This window comes from Furipterus horrens, unplaced genomic scaffold (genome assembly GCF_987537825.1).
Source record: "Furipterus horrens unplaced genomic scaffold, mFurHor1.1.pri manual_scaffold_3, whole genome shotgun sequence".
Classification (NCBI taxonomy): domain Eukaryota; kingdom Metazoa; phylum Chordata; class Mammalia; order Chiroptera; family Furipteridae; genus Furipterus; species Furipterus horrens.
Window position 1 is genome coordinate 167,686,155 of NW_028327173.1, and position 21,739 is coordinate 167,707,893.

Here is a 21,739-nt window from a genome sequence, read left to right on the forward strand (position 1 = left end):
CCTTGCCTCCTTCCACAATCATAAGGAATATTACACCTACCTCAAAACAAAATACAACCAGAACTACCAGGAAATCGTACTGCGTGGAAGTCCAACAAACAAAGATATAAAGAAGCAATATTCATCCAGATAGGTATGACAGCTCCACCTAAGACACAGAGGCAAACACAAGGAAGCTGTCTAGTTGAGGAGACAGAAGAATGGCCCAAAATAGGGAGCAGATCGAGGCCAGTGGGAGAACTAAGTGACAAGTAAATAGCCAACCTAACAGACACAGAGTTCAAAACACTGGTTTTAGTGATGCTCACAGACTTGACAGACATGATTGAGTATGGCAAACACATAGAGAAGAAATGAAGGCTATCCTAAGTGAAATGATGAAAAATTAACATGAAACCAATGGTGAAGGGAAGGAAGCTGGGGTTCAAATCAACAATTTAGAACATCATGAAGAAATAACCAGCCAACCAGTATGGAATGAAGAAATAAGAATGGGGAAAAAATGAGGAGAGGCTTAGGAACCTCTGGGACAACTTGAAACTTACCAACATCTGAATCATAGGGGTGCCAGAAGGAGAAAAGGAAGAGCAAGAAATTGAAAACCTATTTGAAAAAACAATGATGGAAAACTTTCCTAATTTGGTGAAGTAAATAGACATACAAGTCCAGGAAGCACAGAATCCCAAACAAACTAGACCCAAAGAGGCCCAAACCAAGATATATCATAATTAAAATGCCAAAGGTTAAAGATAAAGAAAGAATCTTAAAGGCAGCAAGAGAAAAGAAGACAGTTACCTATAAAGAAGTTCCCATAAGACTGTCAGTGGATTTTGCAAAAGAAAATTTGCAGGCAAGAAGGGATTGGCAAGAAGTATTCAAAGTGATGAAAAGCAAGGGCCTACAACCAAGATTACTCTATCTTGCAAAGCTATCATTTAGAATGGAAGAGCAGATAAAGTTCTTCTCAGACAAGGTAAAGCTAAAGGAGTTCACCATCACCAAGCTATTATTACATGAAATGTTAAAGGGACACATTTAAGAAAAATAAGACAAAAATTATGAATATTAAAAAGGCAACAAATTCACAACAATTAACAACTGAATCTAAAAAGACAAAAAGCAAACAACCAGAGTAGGAACAGAATCATAGGTATGGGAATCAGTTGGAGGATTATCAGCTGGGAGTGGGAAGGGGAAGAATGGGGAAATGGTGCAGGGACTAAGAAGCATAGCTGGTAGGTACAAAATAGACATGGGGATGTTAAGAACAATATCGGAAAGGGAGAATCCAAAGGACTTATATGCATAACCCATCAACACGCACTAAGGAGGGGATTGCTGGAAGGAATTGGGGTAGTGGGTGGAGTGGGGCAAAGGGGGAAAATTGGGACAATTGTAATAGTATAATCAATAAAATATACATTTTAAAAAAGAATAAGGAGAAATAGCCCCTAAGTGGGTGGCCAGAAAACAGCAATGACCACCACAATCTCCCTCTGTCACCTCTGTTGGCTGCCCTATGTTCATTCTGTTGCTCCCTAGCTGCAGTGTCAAGTCCAAATTCTTCCAGGTCCAGTCCCCACCTTCCAGGTACATTGAGGAGCTCCCCATGTCCCTCTCTTGTCCCAGGTTGTCTCACGCCTGAGTGACTGTAGCCTGGAATTTCCTTCCTCTACTTCTCCATGTAAAGAAGTCCTGCTCACCCTGCAAGGCCTGGCTCAGTTGTGGCCCCTCCTAGGAGGTGCCTTGTGCCAGCCTGAAGCTGGCCTCTCAGCCTAGCTCAATTTCCTGCAGTGCGGGGTCTTACGTCTGCCCGGAAGCCACCTTCACTGCGCCAGAATTTATGGCTTATGAGCTCTCTGTCCCCATGGTAGAGTCCCTGAGGGTCTCTCCACCTTTAAGCCTTCCTGTGCCCAGCATAGGGCCTGCCGAAGTTCACCGAATTATTTAGCTGCTGAGGATATTCAGAACCTGTGACTCAGATTCTGGGGCCCTGACTCCCCAACCCCCAGCTTTCATCCTTCCATCTTCACCTGGCGCCCAGTTCATCTCTCTGCTAAGCCTGAAACACTTTCTTAATGACAAAAAAATCATATATTAGAAATCTTGAGCAGTAGAACAGCAGATGACGCTGTGTGGGCAACCTCCCAGAGGACAAAGAACACACGTCCCCTGAGTGGGTGGCCTTATAAGGACAGGTTCAGGAGGAGAGTGGGCAGGAGGCAGGGCCACCCGCCAGGAGAGGGGGATTCTGGGGTGGAGATGGATGCCCCACCGCTGGCCTGGGAGTGGAGCCAGCAGGGGTGCTGGCTAGGACCCAGTTCCGCAGGGGAAGTTGGCAAAGCACCACCTCCAGAGGCCGTCATTGGGCCAAAGTCTGCCTGTCCTCCTTCACTGCCATCATCACCAGCACAGGCACTGACCCGTGCTCAGCCAGTTGCCACACTAACCCACACTGCCCGGCTAGCACTGGGAACCCTCCACCTCAGGACAGGCCATTTCTCTTTCTTCGTTCCACGTTCCCCCATCCCTGGTCCCAGCTGGGCCAGGCACCCAGCTGATATGCGATAAAAGCTTGCTGGGTGGAAGAATGAGTAAGTGAAGGATCTTCAGTGGTAGTTTTGGCTCACCAGCTGGGCTGCCTCACCAGGGCAGTGTCTTCTCAAAGGCACCAGTGCAGAGCTGAGTGCAGGGTAGAGGCTTAACAAAGGGTTTGGTGGTGGAGTGGGCCTTGCCTTTGAGCAGAGCTGAATGGTCAGTTCTTGCCCCATTCAGGATCACACTTGTCCCCAACATGAAGGCATGCACACTGCAAAACTCCTCCAGGTAATGCCTGTGGCAGGGGGTTGACTCCCCTTGAGGACAGTGTGTGTGTGAGGGAGAGGAGGGAAGAGAGAGAGACAGACAGGAGAGAAAGAGAGAGTTATTTAGTTTCTGGGAGAGCCCTGGTTGTCGAAGTGTTCCTCTGACCCCAGCATATCTGGGAACAAAGCCAGAGGGCCCTTAGGATCTGAGGGTGAGAAGAGGTGGGCACCAGCAGGTCCCTGTGCTGAGGGAAGGGCTCTGGAAGCCTTTCCCAACCTCATTCGGGAAAGCTTTCCAGAGCTCCCCAAAGACCCAAATCCTCCTGGAGTCTTACCTGAAGACAGCATGGGTGGTCAGATGAGAGGAAGAGCTGTTGGGGGGGCACCCCTTTCCTTTGCCAACTTTTACCAGGCCTGAAACCCCACAATTTATGAGCCATGATTCATGAGTTAAACATTGTCCTCTCCCTAAATCCTCTTAAAAGGCAAATAGTGTTCCCTGCAGGGACCGACAAAGGAATTCTCTAAACACCAGATAAGACAGAAGGACAGGGCAGCTAGAGGTCAGGCTGGGGAGAGGGGCTGGGAGGAAGGGTGGAAGGGAGAGGGCTGACGGGGGAGGACGGTCTGGGAAGAGGAAGCTCCCGACTTCTCCACTTGATCCTGGGAGGCCAACTGTGACCTGAGGGGACACCCCCCTCCACCATCCCCAGAACGGAAGGGTCAGGGCTGAGAAGAGGCTCTGGCAGCCCCTCAGCTGGCCCTGCTTCCGGTGCCAGGAGAATGTTGTCAGCTGTAGGAGGTTGACCCAAGTTGAGGCAAGAGCCCCGGAGGATCCAAGCAGAGGTGAGACAGGATCAGAGCTGGCTGTGTCAGCTTGGGCCTGGGGAGGGTCCAGCCTTGCCTGAAACCCTGACTTCAGGGTAAGGCCTACTGCACTGTCATTCTGCTCCAAAATAGAAATGTCCCTTGTATAACAAAACACAACAAAACTCCTAGATGACTGCCTGAAATTCCACCGTTAGTCATCTATTATTTTGGGTTAAGCATTGCTCCTCTGTGATAGGCTGAAGAATGGTCCCCCAAAGATGTTCATGTCCTAATCCCTGGAATTATGTTACCTTACATGGTAAAAGGGACTTTGCAGATGTGAATAAATTAAAGATTTTGCAATGTGAGATTATCCTGGATTATCGAGGTGGGCCCAATGTAATTTCATTAGAGTCCAGAGGCCTTCTTCAACCTGCTGGCACTGGGCCTCTGAGGAAGGAAACGTAGTGGGGACACCGAAGAGGAAACAGAGCGTAAGAGGACAGAAGTGAGAGCAAGAATCGAGGCAGAACTTCCTTCATTTTGCATTCTTGGTTCAGACCTTGGTTCACAACCTGGCACCCAGGATTTGCCATCCTCCTTGCCATCTCTTCAAGATCCTCCCTTCAGGGAGCTGAGTGTGTTGTCTGCTGCTATTTCAAAGAGCCACTAATGCAGACATCTGACTCTAAGTATTAGCTGTAGAGATTATCATTCTGGTGCTCCCAGAATCCTTTGCTCTAGCCACCTTCTTAAACTGTCTGACCAGAGATGGAGAGAGGTTCTCCCAGGTTTTCTGAGTTTGATTGTAAATGCCAGAGATTTGTTAAGCATAACAATGAGGAGGGGCATGATCAGAGTAAAGGTAGCACTGGTTATGGAACAAGGCAGGGTATAAATATGTATAAATAAGTAGCTACTAGATACATGCCACAAGCCTCCTCTGCACTATCCTGCTTGATCATCCTAGTTGGGAAGTTTCAATATCCATATTTTATGGGTAAGGAACTGAGGCACAGAGAGGTCATGCTTCTTTCAAAAAGTGACACAGCTAATTCATGATAGGACTGTAGTTTCAACCCAGGTCAGACTTCAGAGTCCATACATTTAACTACTACACTATATTATAACTCCTAAAAATATTTTAAATTAATAATGACATCTCTTTTTAAAAGATGTTATTTATTTTTAGAGAGAGGGGAAGGGAAGGAGAAAGAGGGAGAGAAACATCAACGTGAGAGAAAAACATCTTTTGATTGCCTCTTGCTCACCCCCCACCAAGAACCTGGCCCTGACCCAGTGACCTTTGGGTTTACAGGAGGACCCCCAAGTCACTGAGCCACACCAGTCAGGGCCTAACAATGATGTCCTGATGTCTCGTTTTAAAAATCAAACAATAGTTTTCTAGGGATGGGGAGGTTTAGGGCAGGTGGGAGAAGGACAAAAGGGGTGGCATTGGGAAAGGACATGTGACATGTGTCAAGGGCCTGCCAGCTGGCCCCCGCTAGTCAAGGGGGCTTAGGAAAGTGGCACACCGAGGCCAGATTATCTTAGTCAAAACATAAATAGCTTTGAGTTTAACTTTTCATCTTAGAAATTGAACTTAATTTTACAGTCTTTTCCAAGTACACTTATCTTTTTGATCATCTTAAGGACATTTTGCTTATTTTCTTAACATAGTTTTGCATTGCTACAACTTATTCAAATCAAGTTTTAAGGCCAAAGAATATTTTTAATGTGATTTCAAGTTGGCAGGCATCGAGGCTTAGTGGAAGGCACCCAGAGGCTGGATGGGCATCAGGAGACCTGGGTTCTAGTCCCAAACTTGCTGTTTAGGCCTGCGTGGGCCCACAGAAATCCTCACTACATGCTCACACAAGGTGATTGGGTTGAAGCCATAAGAAATATGGAAGATTTTATTTGTTGTTTTTACAGGCCTCAGCTCCAGGCCCAGCTCTGTTTGCTGGGTGAAGGGGGTGAGAAGTTTTTATTTTGCGGAAATTGCTGTAGGCCTTTCACAGGGCCATCTGGGAAGGGCAGGGACACCAGTGTCTTGGCTTATGACCTCTGCTTGCCTAAATCACAGGCTGCTTCAGAAACTGGTTCCCTCAATTACTGGGGGCCTCCAGAGGGTAGGCCTGGGTGACTGGAGACAACTCTGCTCCCAACTGGCCCATTCCCCAAATGAGGACAGAATGAGATAGGACCATAGATTATCAGAGCAGAATGGAGCCCAGATCAGCTGGCCCTGAGGGTCACACACTCTAGCCATAGGTCCATTACAGTGAATAAGCATCCTGAGAGATATTGGCATAAAAATAGACACACAAATCGATGGAACAGAATAGAGAGCCCAGAAACCAACCCACACATATCTAGCTGATTAATTTATGACAAAGGAGCCAAGAATATATGATGGCAAAAGGACAGTCTCTTCAAAACTGGTGTTGGAAAAACTGGACAGCCACATTCAAAAGAATGAAACTCTACCACTACCTTATACCATACACAAAAATTTCTAGAAGAAAATGTAGGTAGTAAGCTCCTTGACATAGGTCTTGGCAATACTTTGCATATGACACCAAAAGCAAAAGCAACTAAAGCAAAAATAAATAAGTGGGACTACATCAGACTAAAAGGCTTCTGCACAGCAAAGGAAACCATCAACAAAACAAAAAGCAACCTAATGAATGGGAGAAAGTATTTGAAAATCATATATCTGATAAAGGATTAATATTTAAAATACATAAAGAACTCAACTCAATAGCAAAAAAAATCTGATTTAAAAATAGGCAGATCTATATAGACATTTTTCCAAAGAAGACATACAGATGCCCAAAAGATACATGACAAGATGCTCAACATCATTAATCATCAGAGAAATCCAAATCAAAACCATGATCTATCACCTCACACCTGTTAGAATGGCTATGATCAAAAAGATAAGAAATAATCTGTTGGCAAGATGTGGAGAAAAGGGAACCCTTGTGCACTGCTGGTGGGAATGTAAATTGGTGCAGCCACTATGGAAAGTAGTATGGAGGTTCCCTAAAAATTTAAAAATAGAAAAACCATATGATCCAGCAATCTTGATTCTGGATATTTATCCAGAGAAATAAAAACACAAACTCAAAAAGATATATACACCCATCCATATTCATTGCAGTATTATTTACAATAGCCAAGATATGGAAATAATCTAAGTGTCTATCAACAGATCAATAGATGAATGGATAAAGAAATTTTGGCCCTGGCTGGTGTAGCTCAGTTTGTTGGTTGTTGTCCCACAAACCAAAACATCTTGGGTTTGATTCCTGGTTAGGGCATATGCCTAGGTTGCGGGTTTGGTTCTCGGTTGGGGTGCCTATGAAAAGCAACCAATTGATGTTTCTCTCCCTCTTTCTCCCCCACTTACCCTCTCTCTAAAATCAATAAGCATGTCCTCAAGTGAGGATATAAATAAATAAGAAATTGTGATTTTTATATATATGACTATTATTCAGCTATAAAAGAGAATGAAATCTTGCCATTTGTAACAACATGGATGAACCTCAAGGGCATTATGCTAAATGAAACTCATAGGTGCAGATAACAGATGAGCAGTTGCCAGAGGTGGGGATAGGAGGTAGCGGTGAGGGGGGTGGGTAGAAATGGGTGAAGGGAATCAGGGACAACAAACAGCAAAAAATTTTAAAAGGTTTTTAAAAAAAGAATCCTCAGAGAGCTTCTTATAAAAACAGAACAGATCCCTAGGGGCTACCAAGTTGAACTTTCTGAGTCAGATTATCCAGGAGTGAGGCCTGGGACTCTTTTAACAAACTCCCCAGGGAATTCTAATGAATGGCATCCAGGTCCAGTCTCTACTTTTCCTGGGGAAGCAGGGTCAGTCATAAGCAGAAACAAAATCAGGAATTAGATCTTTGGACCCACAGTTAAGTGTCCTTTCCACAACAAGACCAGGAGCCCACAGGACCCAAAAGAATAGCCAATCATTTTTTTTGGTTTGTTTTAATTTTCTTAAAATCAAAGTCACTAATGCACACAGTTTAAAGAATCAAATAGTTTTACAAGGCTTGTATGAGAAAACACAGCTCCTTGTCCATGCCCTCCCTTCTGCCCCTCCCCACAGGCAACCACTTTTAGCTCTTTAGTTGACTCTTGTGGTATTGAAAGAGACCACAATGTCACCCCAAAATATGCCTCTTTGACATGAAAATTATTTTTAGCTGAAGACAATGAAGAAGCAGCAAATGCAGGAAAAGTCTCCCTACCTGTCTCCCTTTTCTGTCTAAAGGCAGGATATAAATTCTTCTTTTCTTGAGATAGATTTTTATCCTCCCAGAGATGTGCCAGAGGAATCTGCAAACAAACCCTACTACATGAGTTCCCTCCTGTATGTTTACCTTCCAACAATTTGCCATCCTTGGAAGCCTAAAACTGATTTCTTTTGTCCTGTCATCTTTCTACAAGTTTGTTCTTTGTTGATGCTATATAAGCCAGAGTTCTAAACTGCTGCTTTGAGTTACTTTTCATTAAGGTTTCTCCCACATGATGTGTGCTGCATGTATTAATAAACTGTTTTTCTCTTGCTAATTGGTCTAGCTGAAAACCTAAGATGCCATGTTTTGCTTCCCCTGGAGTATTTTCTCCTGCCCTTGAAATTGTTTGCATTTTTATAATGAATATGCATCACCTTGTTATTCTTATGTGGTCCGTAGTTAGAATGGATTGCTGGGTTGAGCGCAGGTCACTGGGCGCAGGTCACTGGGCACAGGTCACTGGGCACAGGCCACCAGCTCCTCCAGGGCTTGCTCGCGGTGGTTGCCATGGACCAGCAGCACTTCCTTGATGCGGTCCTGCTGGAATCCCATGTCACTGAACTGTTCCCAAAGGCGCAGGAACTCCCCGGCCTGAGGAAGGGGAAGCAGAGAAACCACTGAGGCTTGGACTCCACACTGGCGAGCCCCCTCCCTGGGGTCCTCTGTATCTACTCCCAGAGAGCCGTGGCCTCCACAAGCCAGGTGAACCTGATCCTGGGCAACACCCTGTACCTCTGAAGCGACGTGGGCTTGTACTCTCTTCCTGTGCCAAGGAAGGAGGGCCCCGCCTAGTCACTGGCCTGGTTCTGGCTTTACTCCCTGCCACCAGCTCACTCCGGAATGCCTGTACTTGGGTGCTGGGGCAGGAAGAGGGACAAATACTGGTGCCCAGGGGATACACAGCCCAGGCCCCAAACTCTGCCAAGGTTTCACATGGTACGGCCTCCACTTTCCTTCCTCCTCTGGCCCCAGTGATTTAAACTTCCCTGCTTCTCCTCCCTCCCTCCTCCTCTGTATTTATCCCACCCATCTGTCCCTCTCCTCAGGAGCTGGGACCAGCTGCTGACTGTGGACAGGTCATAGTCACTGACAATGACTCATGGCCACAGCTGCCTGCACTCCGGATTCCAGGTAGGCGGCAAACTCCCTGAGCAGAAAGCCTGTCGCTCCTACCCAGGTGTCTAACAGAGGCTGGGCTTTCAATAACACTTGGGTTGATTCAGTTAAGTAATACAGAAGCTTTGCCTCTGGTTTCCCTCCCCACCTGTCCCCTCACCTCTGTGCTTCATCTCCTTGGGCTGTTTCCTTCTCCCCAGGGCTGAGCAAGCAGGCTATCTCCTTACGGTCCCCAGGCTGGCCCTGGCACCGTGCGCCCCTGCACACCAGGCTTGTGTGGACACCCTCATCCGTCCCCTCCCCTGGGGCCCAGGCTGGTGGCCCAGCTGACCTGGCTCTCAGAGAACTGGAACATCTCCATGGCCTCCTCCACCAAGCCCTCCTCGTAGCCCTGCCGAAGCAGCCGGTCACAGGCGCTAAGGTAGCTGAGAAACTGGGTCAGAAAGGGGCAAAGGGGGAGAGGCGATAAGAGGAGTGGCAGAGGCAGCGGATGGAACAAAGGAATCCCCCAGAGGACTCATTAAGGCTTGAATTCAGACCACCTGTCTAGACAACCCACCACACACGACGTGGCCCCAGGAACCTCTGGAGCCAATAGAAGAGAAACAGAGGCCTCCTCTAGAGACAGGAGGACAGCAAGTCCTTACCAACTATCCCAAACTGAGGGCTGGAATCCAGGGAAAGGACAGACAGGGTGAGCTAAGGTGTTCCTAGAACCTACGTGGGGAGCGGGACAGGCCTGCCACACAGGCGGCTCACCCACCACCGGCCCCAGCCTGCTCACCCTCCCTGCTGTGCACTGACCTGTGTGAGTGCCGTCCACACCTGTGTATCCCCACCCCACCTCTCGACACACACATCTCTGCCACCCAGGACTTCGGAAGCCCCCACAACACAACAGTCCTGGGTCAGTGCTGGAATGGGGCGGGGGCAGAGGAGGAGCTCACAGGGCAGCACACTTGGTCAGGTCACTTCCTGCTTAGTCATCAGGGCTGCTTTTTCTCTTAGGATGAAGTGCTGCCTCTGAACCAGGGCTCAAAGGCCTGCCTGCTCCCGCCCCTGTCAGCCGCCTCAGCTCTTCCCCCCGCCCCCCTAGGCTCTGTATATCCAACCCCCTGACCAATGCCAGCCCTGGGGACCCTCTCTGCCCTGTTCCCAAGGTGCCACGCTTAGCGCTGCCACAGCACATCAGCACATACAACTTTGTAACTGCTCTACTGGGTTCCTCGTCTTTCCCACCCACTGACTTTGCTCCACGAGGGAAAGGCTGTATCAGTCTTGTTCACCTCTGCTTCCCAGCACCCAGGATGTCAGGCAGAAGAAGCTCAATTAATACCTGCTGTGTTTATAAAGGGAATTAAGAGCTACCTTCAAGCTCTGTGGGGGAGATAAACCAGACACAGGGAGTCATGAGGGCCAGGCAAATCAAAGCAGGATTTACAGGGAGTCATGGCAAATGAAGCCGCCAGATCATAATAATTATGGGTATGAGTAGAGAGGAAACAGTTTGGGCTTCTGCAGACCTTCAGAGCTGGGCAGAAAGCACAGATAACACAGACTAATGGTTTTAGCTTCTGAACTGTCCAAGCCACAGGACGCCTAGACCTTGCTCTGAGCACATTTGGAAAATCACGCAGCTGAGCCTCCTTTGCACACTTGAGGAAATTGAGGTCCAAGTAACATGGGCAGCTTGCCTAGGGCCCTGGGACTAGAGCCTAGATCACCTGACCTCTTGCCAGTGCCTTGTCCATCCCAGGGCCAGCTGCCAGAGGAGGGGCTTGAGCTACCTTGGAAGTAGGCAGGGTTTCTGCAGGTGAAAATAGGAACAGGGGCAAGGGCAGGTGGGGGAGGCTCCTTTCACTTCTTAGCTCATCCACAGCAAGGGTTCTTGGCCTTGGTGCTGATTACAGCTACCTGGGAGCTTTAAAACTACCCCAGTAAACCACTGACATTGGCCTTCAGAGTCTCTGATATAACTGGCCTGGGGTGCAGCCTGGGCACTGGGATTGTCAGAGCTCTCCTGGTGACTCTAACATGCAGTCAAGGTTGAGAACCACTTATTCAAGGGACAGCTGACCTCAATCCATACCACAGGATCCCACGCCGGGGTGCACATCAAAGCCATCTACAGATCTTTTAAAATGATAGGGACCTGGGTGCACTCCAGATCCACTGACTGGGACCCTCCAGAATAGGTCCTGAAAGTCTGCATTTGTAAATATTCTGCTGCCTGGTCAGTTTGGGGGCCTATGAGACTGTAAAAACCACCAGGCCTGCCTCAGACCCCAAGATGGGGCCCCCAGAAGTCATTGATTATAAGCACATATTCTCCCTCCATTTTGTGAATAGGAAGAGGCTCACAGAGTGGCCCTAATGTGCTTGGAGTCCCACAGCAAGTCTAGGCCTGGTCTATGGGCCCTCATGTCCTGCACTTTGATCCTTGTGAGAAGAAGGAAGGAGTGATGGACAAGGCTTATCTGTTGTGTCTCCCCCATTCTCCCTGGCTCTTCTAAGTGAAGATCATCTGATGCCCTCCCCTGTGGACTGTCTCTGGCCATAAAGGGTTCACTGTAGTATATATCTTTTAAGGGGAGAAGGAAACTGAACCCAAAGGAGCTGCTTAGCTAATAGTGGAACTTTACAGACTAGAGGGAAACATTAACTTGGTGGGGGAGAATAGATGAAGTCATCTGATGGACCTTCCAGCCCACCCTTCAGGGCCTAGCCCCTGACTGCCCACCAGGGAAGAGGGCCACCCAGAGATCTGGCGGGCCAGGCAGGTGGTCAGTCTATGTCTGGAAACATAATGTTCCCGATGCAGTGGGGCTCTTCCAGCCCACCCACAGGGACGCAGTGGCTGTGCTGGCTCCTGCTGATTTTCAGATCCCCACAGCGATGGCCTGAGACCTCAGCCTTGTCCCAGGACCTAGAGACTGGGGGGGTGGGGGGGAGGAGCATGTCAGAGCCACCTCTATGGGCCTTGGTGCCTCACAATCCTCTGCTAGCTTCCTGGCCACGGCCCTGGCGCTCAGTGGCAGCTGAAGGTGGGGGCAACTTTAGATCCACTCTTAAATCTCAGATCAGTGTCGGGTGCTGCCCTGGAAGGTTTCACACAGAAAATGAGAGAAGAGCACTGTGCAACAAAGATTCAGAGTTAAACCAGCCTCAGTTTCTTCATCTGCAAAGTGGGGATAGTAATAGCAACCATGCAGAATTGAGAGGACCTAACTGTATACTTTCATATTGAGAAACTGGCACAGAGAAGGTGGTTACTAAATATTAACACTACTGATGACTGATTGATGCGGGGATATAAAGATCTGACCATTTCAGCCCCACTTAGGACGACTCTGAAGGGCCATGTACACTCCAGAGCTGTGGGTTTGGCTGATGCTGTTGTTGAGTCTACAAAGCTCAAAGTCTCCATCTATCCATTCCTGCTTCTGCCCACTCCCTTCTCCAGGAGTTGATCCCAACAGCCTCCTTAATAACTATCCTGCATACCAAACTCCACAGGAGTCTGCTTTCTGAATTCAACACACATCAGTGGCTGATTTTCCCTATACCTCCCAGTTGCATCTAAATACCAGGAAGCGCCTGATAAATACTGTTGACTAGATGGATGGATGGGTGGATGAAAAGAGAGATGGGTATGGGCAAACCATTGGTTGAGGGAAGTGGTTAGAGCTGCACCATCCAATGTAGTATCCAGTAGCCACGTGTGATTATTTTTAATTAATCACAATTAAATAAAATTCTCAGTCACACTAGCTACATTTCAAGTAACCACATATGGGTAGTGGATACTGTATTGCATAAAATAACTCTGTCATTGCAGGAAGTTCTATTGGGCAGCTCTAGAAAGCTTCTTGGCTGCCCAAAGCTCCAGCCTCCTGTATTTGGGGCAAAGACCTGGAAAGGAGTAGACAGACTGTCAAGAGTCCCCAAGTGGGCATGGGATTCCTGATAAACTCCCATGGAGACGGTAGCATTAGGACCTAGAAACTTGCTCACAATCCCCAGTAATTAATGTCAGGCTGAGATTCTGCCTCTAAAGAGAAGGAAACAAAACTTCTTCAAGTTAAAGATAAAACCGCACGGCCACACACCTGGTTCCAGCTGCACAGCCCCCCTGGACAATCACTCACCTGGCTCAGGCTCTGCCGCCCTGTCTTCTGCAGAGCCACAATGGCCCTATGCAGGGGATACCCCAGGGCGACCACTGGCCCGATGAGGTCTTGCTCCTCTTGGCTAAGGGCAGACAGCAGGTCAGCAGAATCAGGGTGTGATCTGCGGGCGATGAGAGGCTGGGGCTCCTGCCCGAGAGGTGGCAGGCAGGTGTATGGGCTGAGGGACTGAAATACAGACAAGCTGGATGTCTCAGATATCGTCTGCTGGGCAGGACATTCTTAAAGGTGTCTTTGCATGCCTCTTTCTATAGAGTGTAGGGGTTAAAGCTGTGAAGAGCTTGGAGTCCTGCAGACCTGGGTTCAAACCCCACATCTCTACTCTTTACTAAGTTTACTCATGTGTAAAATGGAGGCAAACATACAAGATACCTCAAGCGTTGTTGGTACAAGGCTATAAGACAATGTGAGAAAAGTAATTAGCAAAAGACCTGGCATACAGAAATTGCCAGTACATGTTAATAATTTTATTTATAGTTTAGAACAACCCTACAAGAGAAATAGGATAGATCCATCCTATTATCTCATTTTACAGATATTGAAATCAAGGTTCAGAGAAGTTAATGACCTGGTAAGCAACACACATTTGGGACCTGAAACCTACTCAGAATCAAATGCAGGGTTCATTATGTCACCAGTTAGGAGGATCTTCCCTGCCAGACCCTTATTCTTGAATTTGGTTGGTCTGAGGCTTGGCAGGGCATAGAGCGGGGCAGAGACTAGACATAGCTGTGGTGCTGGGGAGACCAACACAGAACCTGGGCTAAGATTGGTGACTTAAAGGCATTTCAGTTGGTCTGGCCAGTATCACCCCTAACCCTTCTCCTATGAAGAAGCATCTATCTGTCAGCCCTGAAAACACTGCCTTGTCCCCTCTACCCAAGAAAAGCCCACCTGCTCCTCTGGATCCTGGGGCAGAGTGTATGTGTGTGCATATGAATTCCCCACCCATCCCCATCTGCTCAGTGTTCCTCTGCCATGACTTCAGCTTTGGGTCTGCTCTTTACCCCCCAGAGTGGAAAATATCCAAATCTTAGGATCTGAGTCTACTCTTGTGACCTTAAAAAAGATTCTTAGCTGCTACCTGCCTCAATTTCCTTCTCTACAGAATCTCTGTCCCCAATCTCCCTACCACACACACACAGGGTTGTTGCTAGAGTTAAATTTAATCTGGATCAGGGAAGAGCCATCCTGGCATCAACATCTGGTCCTTGATGTGGACATTGCCCACCCAGGTCACAGGGCCTCTTCTCTGTGTTTGCCCCAAATAGCTGTGGGAACTGTTGCTGGTCCTTTCTACAAGGTAGGAAAGGGATGGCTCAGCACACCTCAGCGACTTGCGTAAGGTCACACTCCAGTGAGTGGAAAAGTCAGACCTGGAGTCTCTTTTGGACTTAATTTTATGTAGACCTTATTCTTTTGCACCTACTGGTTTGACTGTGGGGCTGCTGGGGGGCAGAAAGCTGTGCCCTATCCCCACCTCCTGCTACCAGTCCCAACCCACCCCATCTGAGCTGGATCGAGGTTGTGTGGAGTTTTATGCTTATACAATTTGTACCTCTTAAAGAAAAAAGATAGACATAGTTATAAATATAAAATTAGGTACAAAGCTTTGGAAGGAGCAAAGCCAGGGGCCTGAGGCTTAAGCTTCATTGTTTCCTGGTAAGTTCACTTCTGCTCCCCATTCTTCTGGGTCCAGTCCTGTCCTGAAGCCTTCCCAACCCAGAACAACCCTCCCCTCTCAACACTCCATCACTCCCCTAGTGCAGTGCTGCCTTGTACCCCTACTCCCTTGGGAAATTCTCCTCATCTAGTGGTTTTGATCTTGTCTCTTCTAACCAAGTGTCTGGCAGAAATTAAGGGACAGTGACTATTCCTTGACTGAGTCTCCAGCTCACCCCGTCTACAGCAGGCCTTGCCCCCTGGCAGGCCCTAGATTTGAGTCGCATTCATTAATTCAACAGACATTCATTGAGCACCCCCTATGGGCCAAGTTTGCTGCTGGGTGCTCTGGAAACAAAAATGAATGCAACCCAATCCTTGCTCTAAAAGAATTCATATTCCACTGGAAGAGAGAGACAGGTATGGGATAATTACAATTAAGTGACGTGCCCTAACAGAGGCAGAGCAGACACAATCGGAACCAGGGAATAAGGGCCCTCTGTGTAGGGAATATTTTGGCAAAGGGCCGCAGAAAGAACAGGATGGTGTGCAGGGCCTGGTGAGAGCAGCAGATAAGAGTAGGGAGGAGAAGCGCAGAGAGGAGGGGACCAAGGCTGGGGACCAACAGGCTGGGGACCCAGACTATAGGGGCTTCGCTACTGATCCGCAGCCTTGGAGGGGAGGGCAAGTTCCTTACTGAGACCGTGGGCTTGTGGCTCCGCAGCGGGGGCATGGCACCAGCCGTGGAGGGCCGCGGGGAAGGCGCGGGTACACTGGGGAGCAGGGGCGCGGGGTCCTGGGGCGGCTCGGGGCTGGGGCAGCGGCTCAGTGCCCGATGGCGGATGCGCTGAAGGAGGGCGCGGGGACGCGAGGCCATCTTGCCCTCCGAGAGCTTCCGCCGGGCACCGGCTAGCTCCAGCCTCATGCCGCGCAGCACATCCAGCGAGCTCCGGTGATGGCCTAGGTCAGGGCTCGCCGGAGCGCTGGGCTGGGGGCTGCAAGGACCTGGCTTTTTCTCAATGGCTGGAGAGGCATTTACTTCTTCCTCTTCTTCTTCCTCCTCCTTCTCCGGCTGCTCCTGCGGTCCAGCCTCAGGGCCTTTGGCTGCAACTGGTGCAGGCACCAGCCCGCATTCCGGGCTAACCAGCAAGTACCAGGCAGGAGGGGCTGACGCTGTCCTGGGGGCGTCACGTTGGAACTGGCAGGGACCCCGGACGACAGCCTCCACCCAGAAGAGAGTCCTCCTCTCCAGGCTGAAGTCATGCTGCTGAGAGAAGGCTGTGTGAGGCTCGGCCAGGCAAACAAGGGCTCGAGGGCACACCCTGACCCCCAGGTCTCTGGGGACCCTGTTCAGCCGAAGATTTGCCAGACCTGCACAACTTCCAATTCTGAGCCCCAGGCGGCCATCACAGCCCACCCCCGTTTTAGCTAACACTGGAGTAGATGTATATCAATAATAATTTAACAGGAAACTGCATGAAAGACAAAGTGAAGAATAAGTTAATAGGATGAAATGTAGTGAAATCTAATATCTAAGTTCCTTTGCCATTTAGTATGTAACTGAACAGTAGCAGCTTTAAAGCTTTTTCCCATAAAATTTGTTCTTAGCAAATGCACTTTCACTTGAGTGCAGCGCCATTTGTCAGTAAACAGCCGGCCTTGGAGGCTGTGTCCAGGCGCCTGAGCCTCCCTGTGGACTAATACCTGCCGCATCCTGCTGGCTGCCCTCTGAGGTTACTCTGGGGCCCAGGAAATGTAAATTTCACTAATCTTTGTTGAACCCTACTTAGTAAGTTTTAGTATCATTCCTATTTCCGGATTATGAAAATGAGGCTCATAAAATTTAATTTGCTGAAGGTCAGAGTGAAGGTAAATGGCTAAGCTGGGATTTCTCTGTCCACCTGACTGTAGGGCTTTATCTACTACATAGCAGGCCACCTAAAAAAGCAATATAGAGTACACATAAATAGTCTAACTTGAGAGTTTATAAGCGAGGCAAAAATAAAATATTCCTGGTGCCTATCTTTAAAATTAAGAACCAGGACTATAAACTGCCATTAAAAATATTTTAAATTTTTAAAGATAATTCCAATGCTCTGTGATGGCCAATTAAGGAAGAGAGGCTGAGGGAAATGTGTATGAGGGAAAGGGGAGACAGAAAGACAGACAAAAACAGACACCCTTAGATCACAGGCACTGCTACTTCCTGCCTTTGACATGACCCTAGTTTGGGGAGAGGAGCATAATTTAGCTGGTCCAGTGTGGCTCCCTGACCAAGGTCATGGACGGTGTCTTAGTCCTCTCAGTATCCTCAGGGCCCAGGGCTGGCCTGGCACCGAGTGGACATTTGTAAGTGTGTGCAGAATATATGGTTAGAGAAAGAGACTGGAGCAAAATAGATGAGTTGTGAAAAACAGAAGAAGAAAAAAGCAACTGATGAGGCAGAATTGTAGAGAAAGAGACTAATAGATAAAGATATAGCCAGTGGGACTTAGGAGATAAAATGATACAAAGACCCAATAAAAATACCAACACAATTCATGGAACTCAGCAAGATGCTTCTAAAGTTCATATGAAAAACAAATAGATAAAAATAGCCAGGATAACTCTGGAGACAAAAAGGTAAATAGAACTGGCCGACCAGCTGTTTTATTATATTAAAAAACATCAATAATTAAAACTATGGTACTGGCACAGATAGATTAAAGGTAGAGAATAGAAAGTCTAGAAATAGACCTTAATATCTATGGGGCTTTAGGAAATAATAAAGATGGCATCTCCAGCAATGGGGAAAAGAGGAACTAGTCAATAAATGGTGTTAGCTATCTGGAAGAAAATAAAGCTGGATCCATTCTCACATTATATACACAAGGATAAATTCCAAAAGGATCAAAGATTCAAATGTGTGATATTAAATCATAAAAGTACTAGGAGAAAACAGGACAGAAATCCTTTATAACCTCAAATGGGGGAGGCCTTTCTTACTCTGAATCAAAATCCAGAAGCCATAAAAATGCACACAGGCACATATCCAAAACCTGCATGGCAAATACACCTAATGAGCAAGGTCAAAGACAGATGACAAACCGGGGCAAGGGGAGAGAGCACTCACACCACACACAAAGGCTAACTTTACTAACATAGGGACTAGATAAGAAAAATACCAACAGCCAAACAGAAAATAATGGACAAAAATAATATGGACAGTCCATAGAAAAGGAAATACAAATGACTATTAAACCCAGAAAAAGATGCTCAACCTCACTCATAATAAGAGAAAGCAAAAGAAAACTACACTGAGATTCCATTTACCTGTCCCTTGGCAAAGACTCAATGCCTGATGACACTCTGTTGGGGAGTACAGGAGGTACAGGCCTCCCATAAAGTGCTGGTTGGGGTGTAAATCAGTATAACCTCTATACAGAGTGATTTGGCAATATGCTTAGGTAAATTCAAAAGGACATTTGCATATACTCATTTCCTGCAGCATTGTTTATAATCGTAAAAGACTTGGATGAACCTAAGTGTACATCAAGAGGGACTGGATTGCTAAAATGTGATGTATTCATATATTGTAATACTTCAGTGAAAAACAAAACTGAAGAAGCTTTCTATGTACAGATACGGAAGATTTTTTATATGTGAAAAAATCAAGAACAGTTTATATAAAATGCTACCTTTGGTATAAAAAAAGGAAATAGCTGTATTTGCTTCTATGTACACACATGAGAATCTCCAGAAGAATATATAACAAATGAATAATAGGTCATCAGTGAAGGGGTAGAGGTGGGGAGCAGGGAAGATGGAAAGGTATTAGTGGAAGGGTAGGCAAACTGCCTGGGGGCCAAATTGACAACCCCAACTGTATCTTTGTAAATAATGTGTTATTGAAACAGAGTCATGCCCATTCTCTCCTTTCCCTAATGTCTATAAAAACTCTGGCACTTACTCAAGCCTGCTCTTTCCCTACAATTTTTACTTCTGGCCATTTATTGAAAATATTTGTCAACCCTTGTTCTCTCTCTCTCTCTCTCTTTCTATCTATCTATATACACACACACACACATATATATACACACACATATATACACACAAAAAACAGACTTGAAGAGGCTCTAAGTATGCAAAGAAAGGCTCCTTGAGAAGGAGCAGGGTGAAGATAGACTCTTGTTGGAATCCTGGCTGCATCACTCACAAGCCATGGGACCCTATGGATCATTCCCTGTGCTATGGGTTAGGAACACCCAGCTGCTAAAAGGGTCATAAATGAGACAAAAGACTGAAAATCTAAAGAGTGCCTAGCATGGGCCTGGTGCCTTGCAGGTGCTCAATAAATGGTAGATGTTATTATTCTTCCCTTTAAGCCACTATAGGTTCATCTGGTAATCTAACTACCATGTATAACATCATTATTATTGGAAAATGCATTTCAAGTTCTTAACACTGGGAATACAGCCCATGAACTTGAAGGACTGATCAGGAGAAGCCATATATCATACTTGGAGTCTCTTACTTCTCTATTTGTTAGTTTGACCCAACAGTAAAAGAAATGGAGGCTCAGGAAGGGAAAGAGGCTCAAGGAATTGCAGGGGCCCACCGTGAAATCAGGAGGCAAAACCAGGTCAGAATTTGGCTAGGACACTAGACATGGACTTGACAGAAGAGTGTCTATTTTCTGCTACTAGAAGACTAGCCTCTTCCCAGCTTGGCTGGAGCTCAGCAGGGAAGAAAAAGCTGTGATAATTTACCTCCACTGGAGTTCAGTAAAGCAAGTTCCTCTTCTGAACAATACCAGGCTCTACTGCCAGAGAGAGCATGCTCAGCGCACAGGCTACCAGCGGAGAGCAAGGGCTCCCACCCCACAGTGAGTGCTCTGCGCTTTACTTCGCTTATGTCAACTCTGCAAACCTGACCTGAGGAGCCTCAGTGCAACTTCAGAGTCTGCAGATGAAGCAAAACTGCCCCATATCTCCTGCTCCAGTGCCCCCAGGCCATGTAAGCCCCCCTTCATGACTCTCCCCAGGCCTCTCCTTCCTGGACTGTGCTCTCGGCTCCTGACTTCTTGAAATCTTTTTCTTTTTTCTTTTTCTTTTTGCCTTCAAACATCACCTGTCTGGTACCTCTCATGTTCCAACCTTGCTCTTAGCTAATACAAATGATCTGGAGTCAGAACCTGGGTTTTAGTCGTGCCACTAACTTTGGACAAATTATTTCCTTTTTCTGGGCCTCAGATTCCTCATGTTCAAAATGACTGAGAACTGATCTAGATCCTCAAACTTTTCCACAGAGCACCCTGCACACAATGGAGAACGAGCACGCAAGAGTCTGAGGACTCAGTCCCAAGAGGCCCAATGCCAGTTCCACAGTTCTTCGCAATTTTATTCTTTCACTTTTAAACAATTCATATGAATTTTGCATCCCACCCCCTTGATACATCTGTGTTATAATTTAAATGCAATAGGTTCACCCTAAATCTTCACATAAACTTGATTCTCCTGGAAGTTAAATAATCATGTTTATCCTAAGGCCATATGTGATATGACCACATACACTGGGTGCACATCCTAGTGTGTGAGCCATGGGGTGCTTTAAGGGTGCCTCCAGGACAGACGTGGGGAATAGTAATCCTTTCTAATGTGTCCGAGGTAACTCTGCATTTTAACAGAGGATTGTAGAACTAGTGTCTTAACCAAAAGGAGTCATTCTAATGGTGAAATTTTATTTTATTATTATTATTTTTTATCCTCACCCGAGGACATTTTTTCATTGCTTTTGAAGAGTGAGGAGGAGGCAGGGGGAAGGTGGGGAGAGAGATAGAGACAGAGAGAGAGAGATGTGAGAGAGAAACATCATTTGGTTGCTTTCTCATATGTGCCCTGACTGGGACTGAACATACAACCTGGGTATGTGCCCTGACTGGAATTCAAACCCGTGGCCTTTCATTCTATGGGAAGACACTCTAACCAGGTAAGCCACACTGGCCGGGCCCTGCCTAATGGTGGAATTTTAGACATAACAGCAGGCTGATAGAGAAAAGAGGAACTGGAACATCTGTGTAATGACCCTCATTCACTTTATATAAGTGACCTTCCAGTTATCCAAAGGCTAAAATAAGACCCATTAAAGAATCCCCATCACCAGCCTTCATCACAGGCTGTTTCCAAACTCCCTGGAATATACCAGAGCAGGCCTGGCTGCCCTTTAAAATCAAGGAACAAGGCCCCATGATGCTCAGCGTCAAACCCACAGACCCAGAAACTAGGAGACAGACAGAAAGATACACTTACCATAGAACCCAGCAGAAGCTCCCTGCAGGCTGGGACACTGAGTTCTGGCCCAGGGAGAAGCTCTGTGCTCATCACAAAGCCCTTGGGCACCTTGAAAGGGACACCATCGAGGGCATTCATTCTGTCAGAGTATGGAGATGGCTGAACAGGCTGAGGCAGGCTGCCTGGCGGCAGGGAGGGAACGTAGTCCTGAGGACCAGGCTCAGGCCTCAAGTGGCCTCAGTGCTCTGTGACTTAGCTGAGTCCCCACAGCCAAGACAAAAAAGGCGAAGTGGCCAGTGCTGCGCAAAGGAGGAAATGAATGAAAACAAGAGCATTCAAACAGACAGGAATTGACTCTTTCATGTTCAAGTCTTGCTCTAGGCCACTGTTTCCCAAAACGTGGTCTACAACTCTAGTTCTAAAGTCCTGTGTCAAAAATTTTCACCACCCCAAAGATATCCAGTTTTTGTAATATACATTAAAAGTAGTGAATTAAAAATTTTTTAAAGTTTTCACTCAAACATTTAAGGAAGAAATATCAACTTACAAAACCTTTTCCAAAAAAGAAGGTA

The 21,739-nt window shown here is 47.0% G+C and overlaps 1 protein-coding gene across 2 annotated transcripts; it reads right to left on the minus strand.

The window, feature by feature from the left end:
- Nucleotides 1-7,676: 7,676 nt before the first annotated feature.
- UBAP1L (ubiquitin associated protein 1 like) lies at nucleotides 7,677-21,305 on the minus strand. 2 transcript variants are annotated; one of them, XM_090272035.1, is made up of 5 exons: nucleotides 21,186-21,305; nucleotides 15,596-16,162; nucleotides 13,198-13,404; nucleotides 9,381-9,482; nucleotides 7,677-8,524 (listed from the first exon to the last, which is right to left on the minus strand). In XM_090272035.1, the coding sequence occupies exons 1-5, from the start codon at nucleotides 21,303-21,305 to the stop codon at nucleotides 8,390-8,392; spliced, it is 1,131 nt and encodes a 376-aa protein (XP_090128161.1). In that variant the 3' UTR covers nucleotides 7,677-8,389. The 2 variants fall into 2 exon arrangements, with proteins under 2 accessions (XP_090128161.1, XP_090128160.1); XM_090272034.1 differs by having other exon boundaries at nucleotides 15,596-16,165.
- Nucleotides 21,306-21,739: the final 434 nt, after the last annotated feature.

Coding starts and splice junctions, on each gene's coding strand:
- UBAP1L (XM_090272034.1), bottom strand. CDS start 21,305: ATGAATGCCCTCGATGGTGTCCCTTTCAAGGTGCCCAAGGGCTTTGTG. Junction 9,483..13,197: donor GGCGGCAGAGCCTGAGCCAG/GTGAGTGATTGT, acceptor TTTCTGACCCAG/TTTCTCAGCTACCTTAGCGC. Junction 8,525..9,380: donor TCCAGTTCTCTGAGAGCCAG/GTCAGCTGGGCC, acceptor CCCCTTCCTCAG/GCCGGGGAGTTCCTGCGCCT.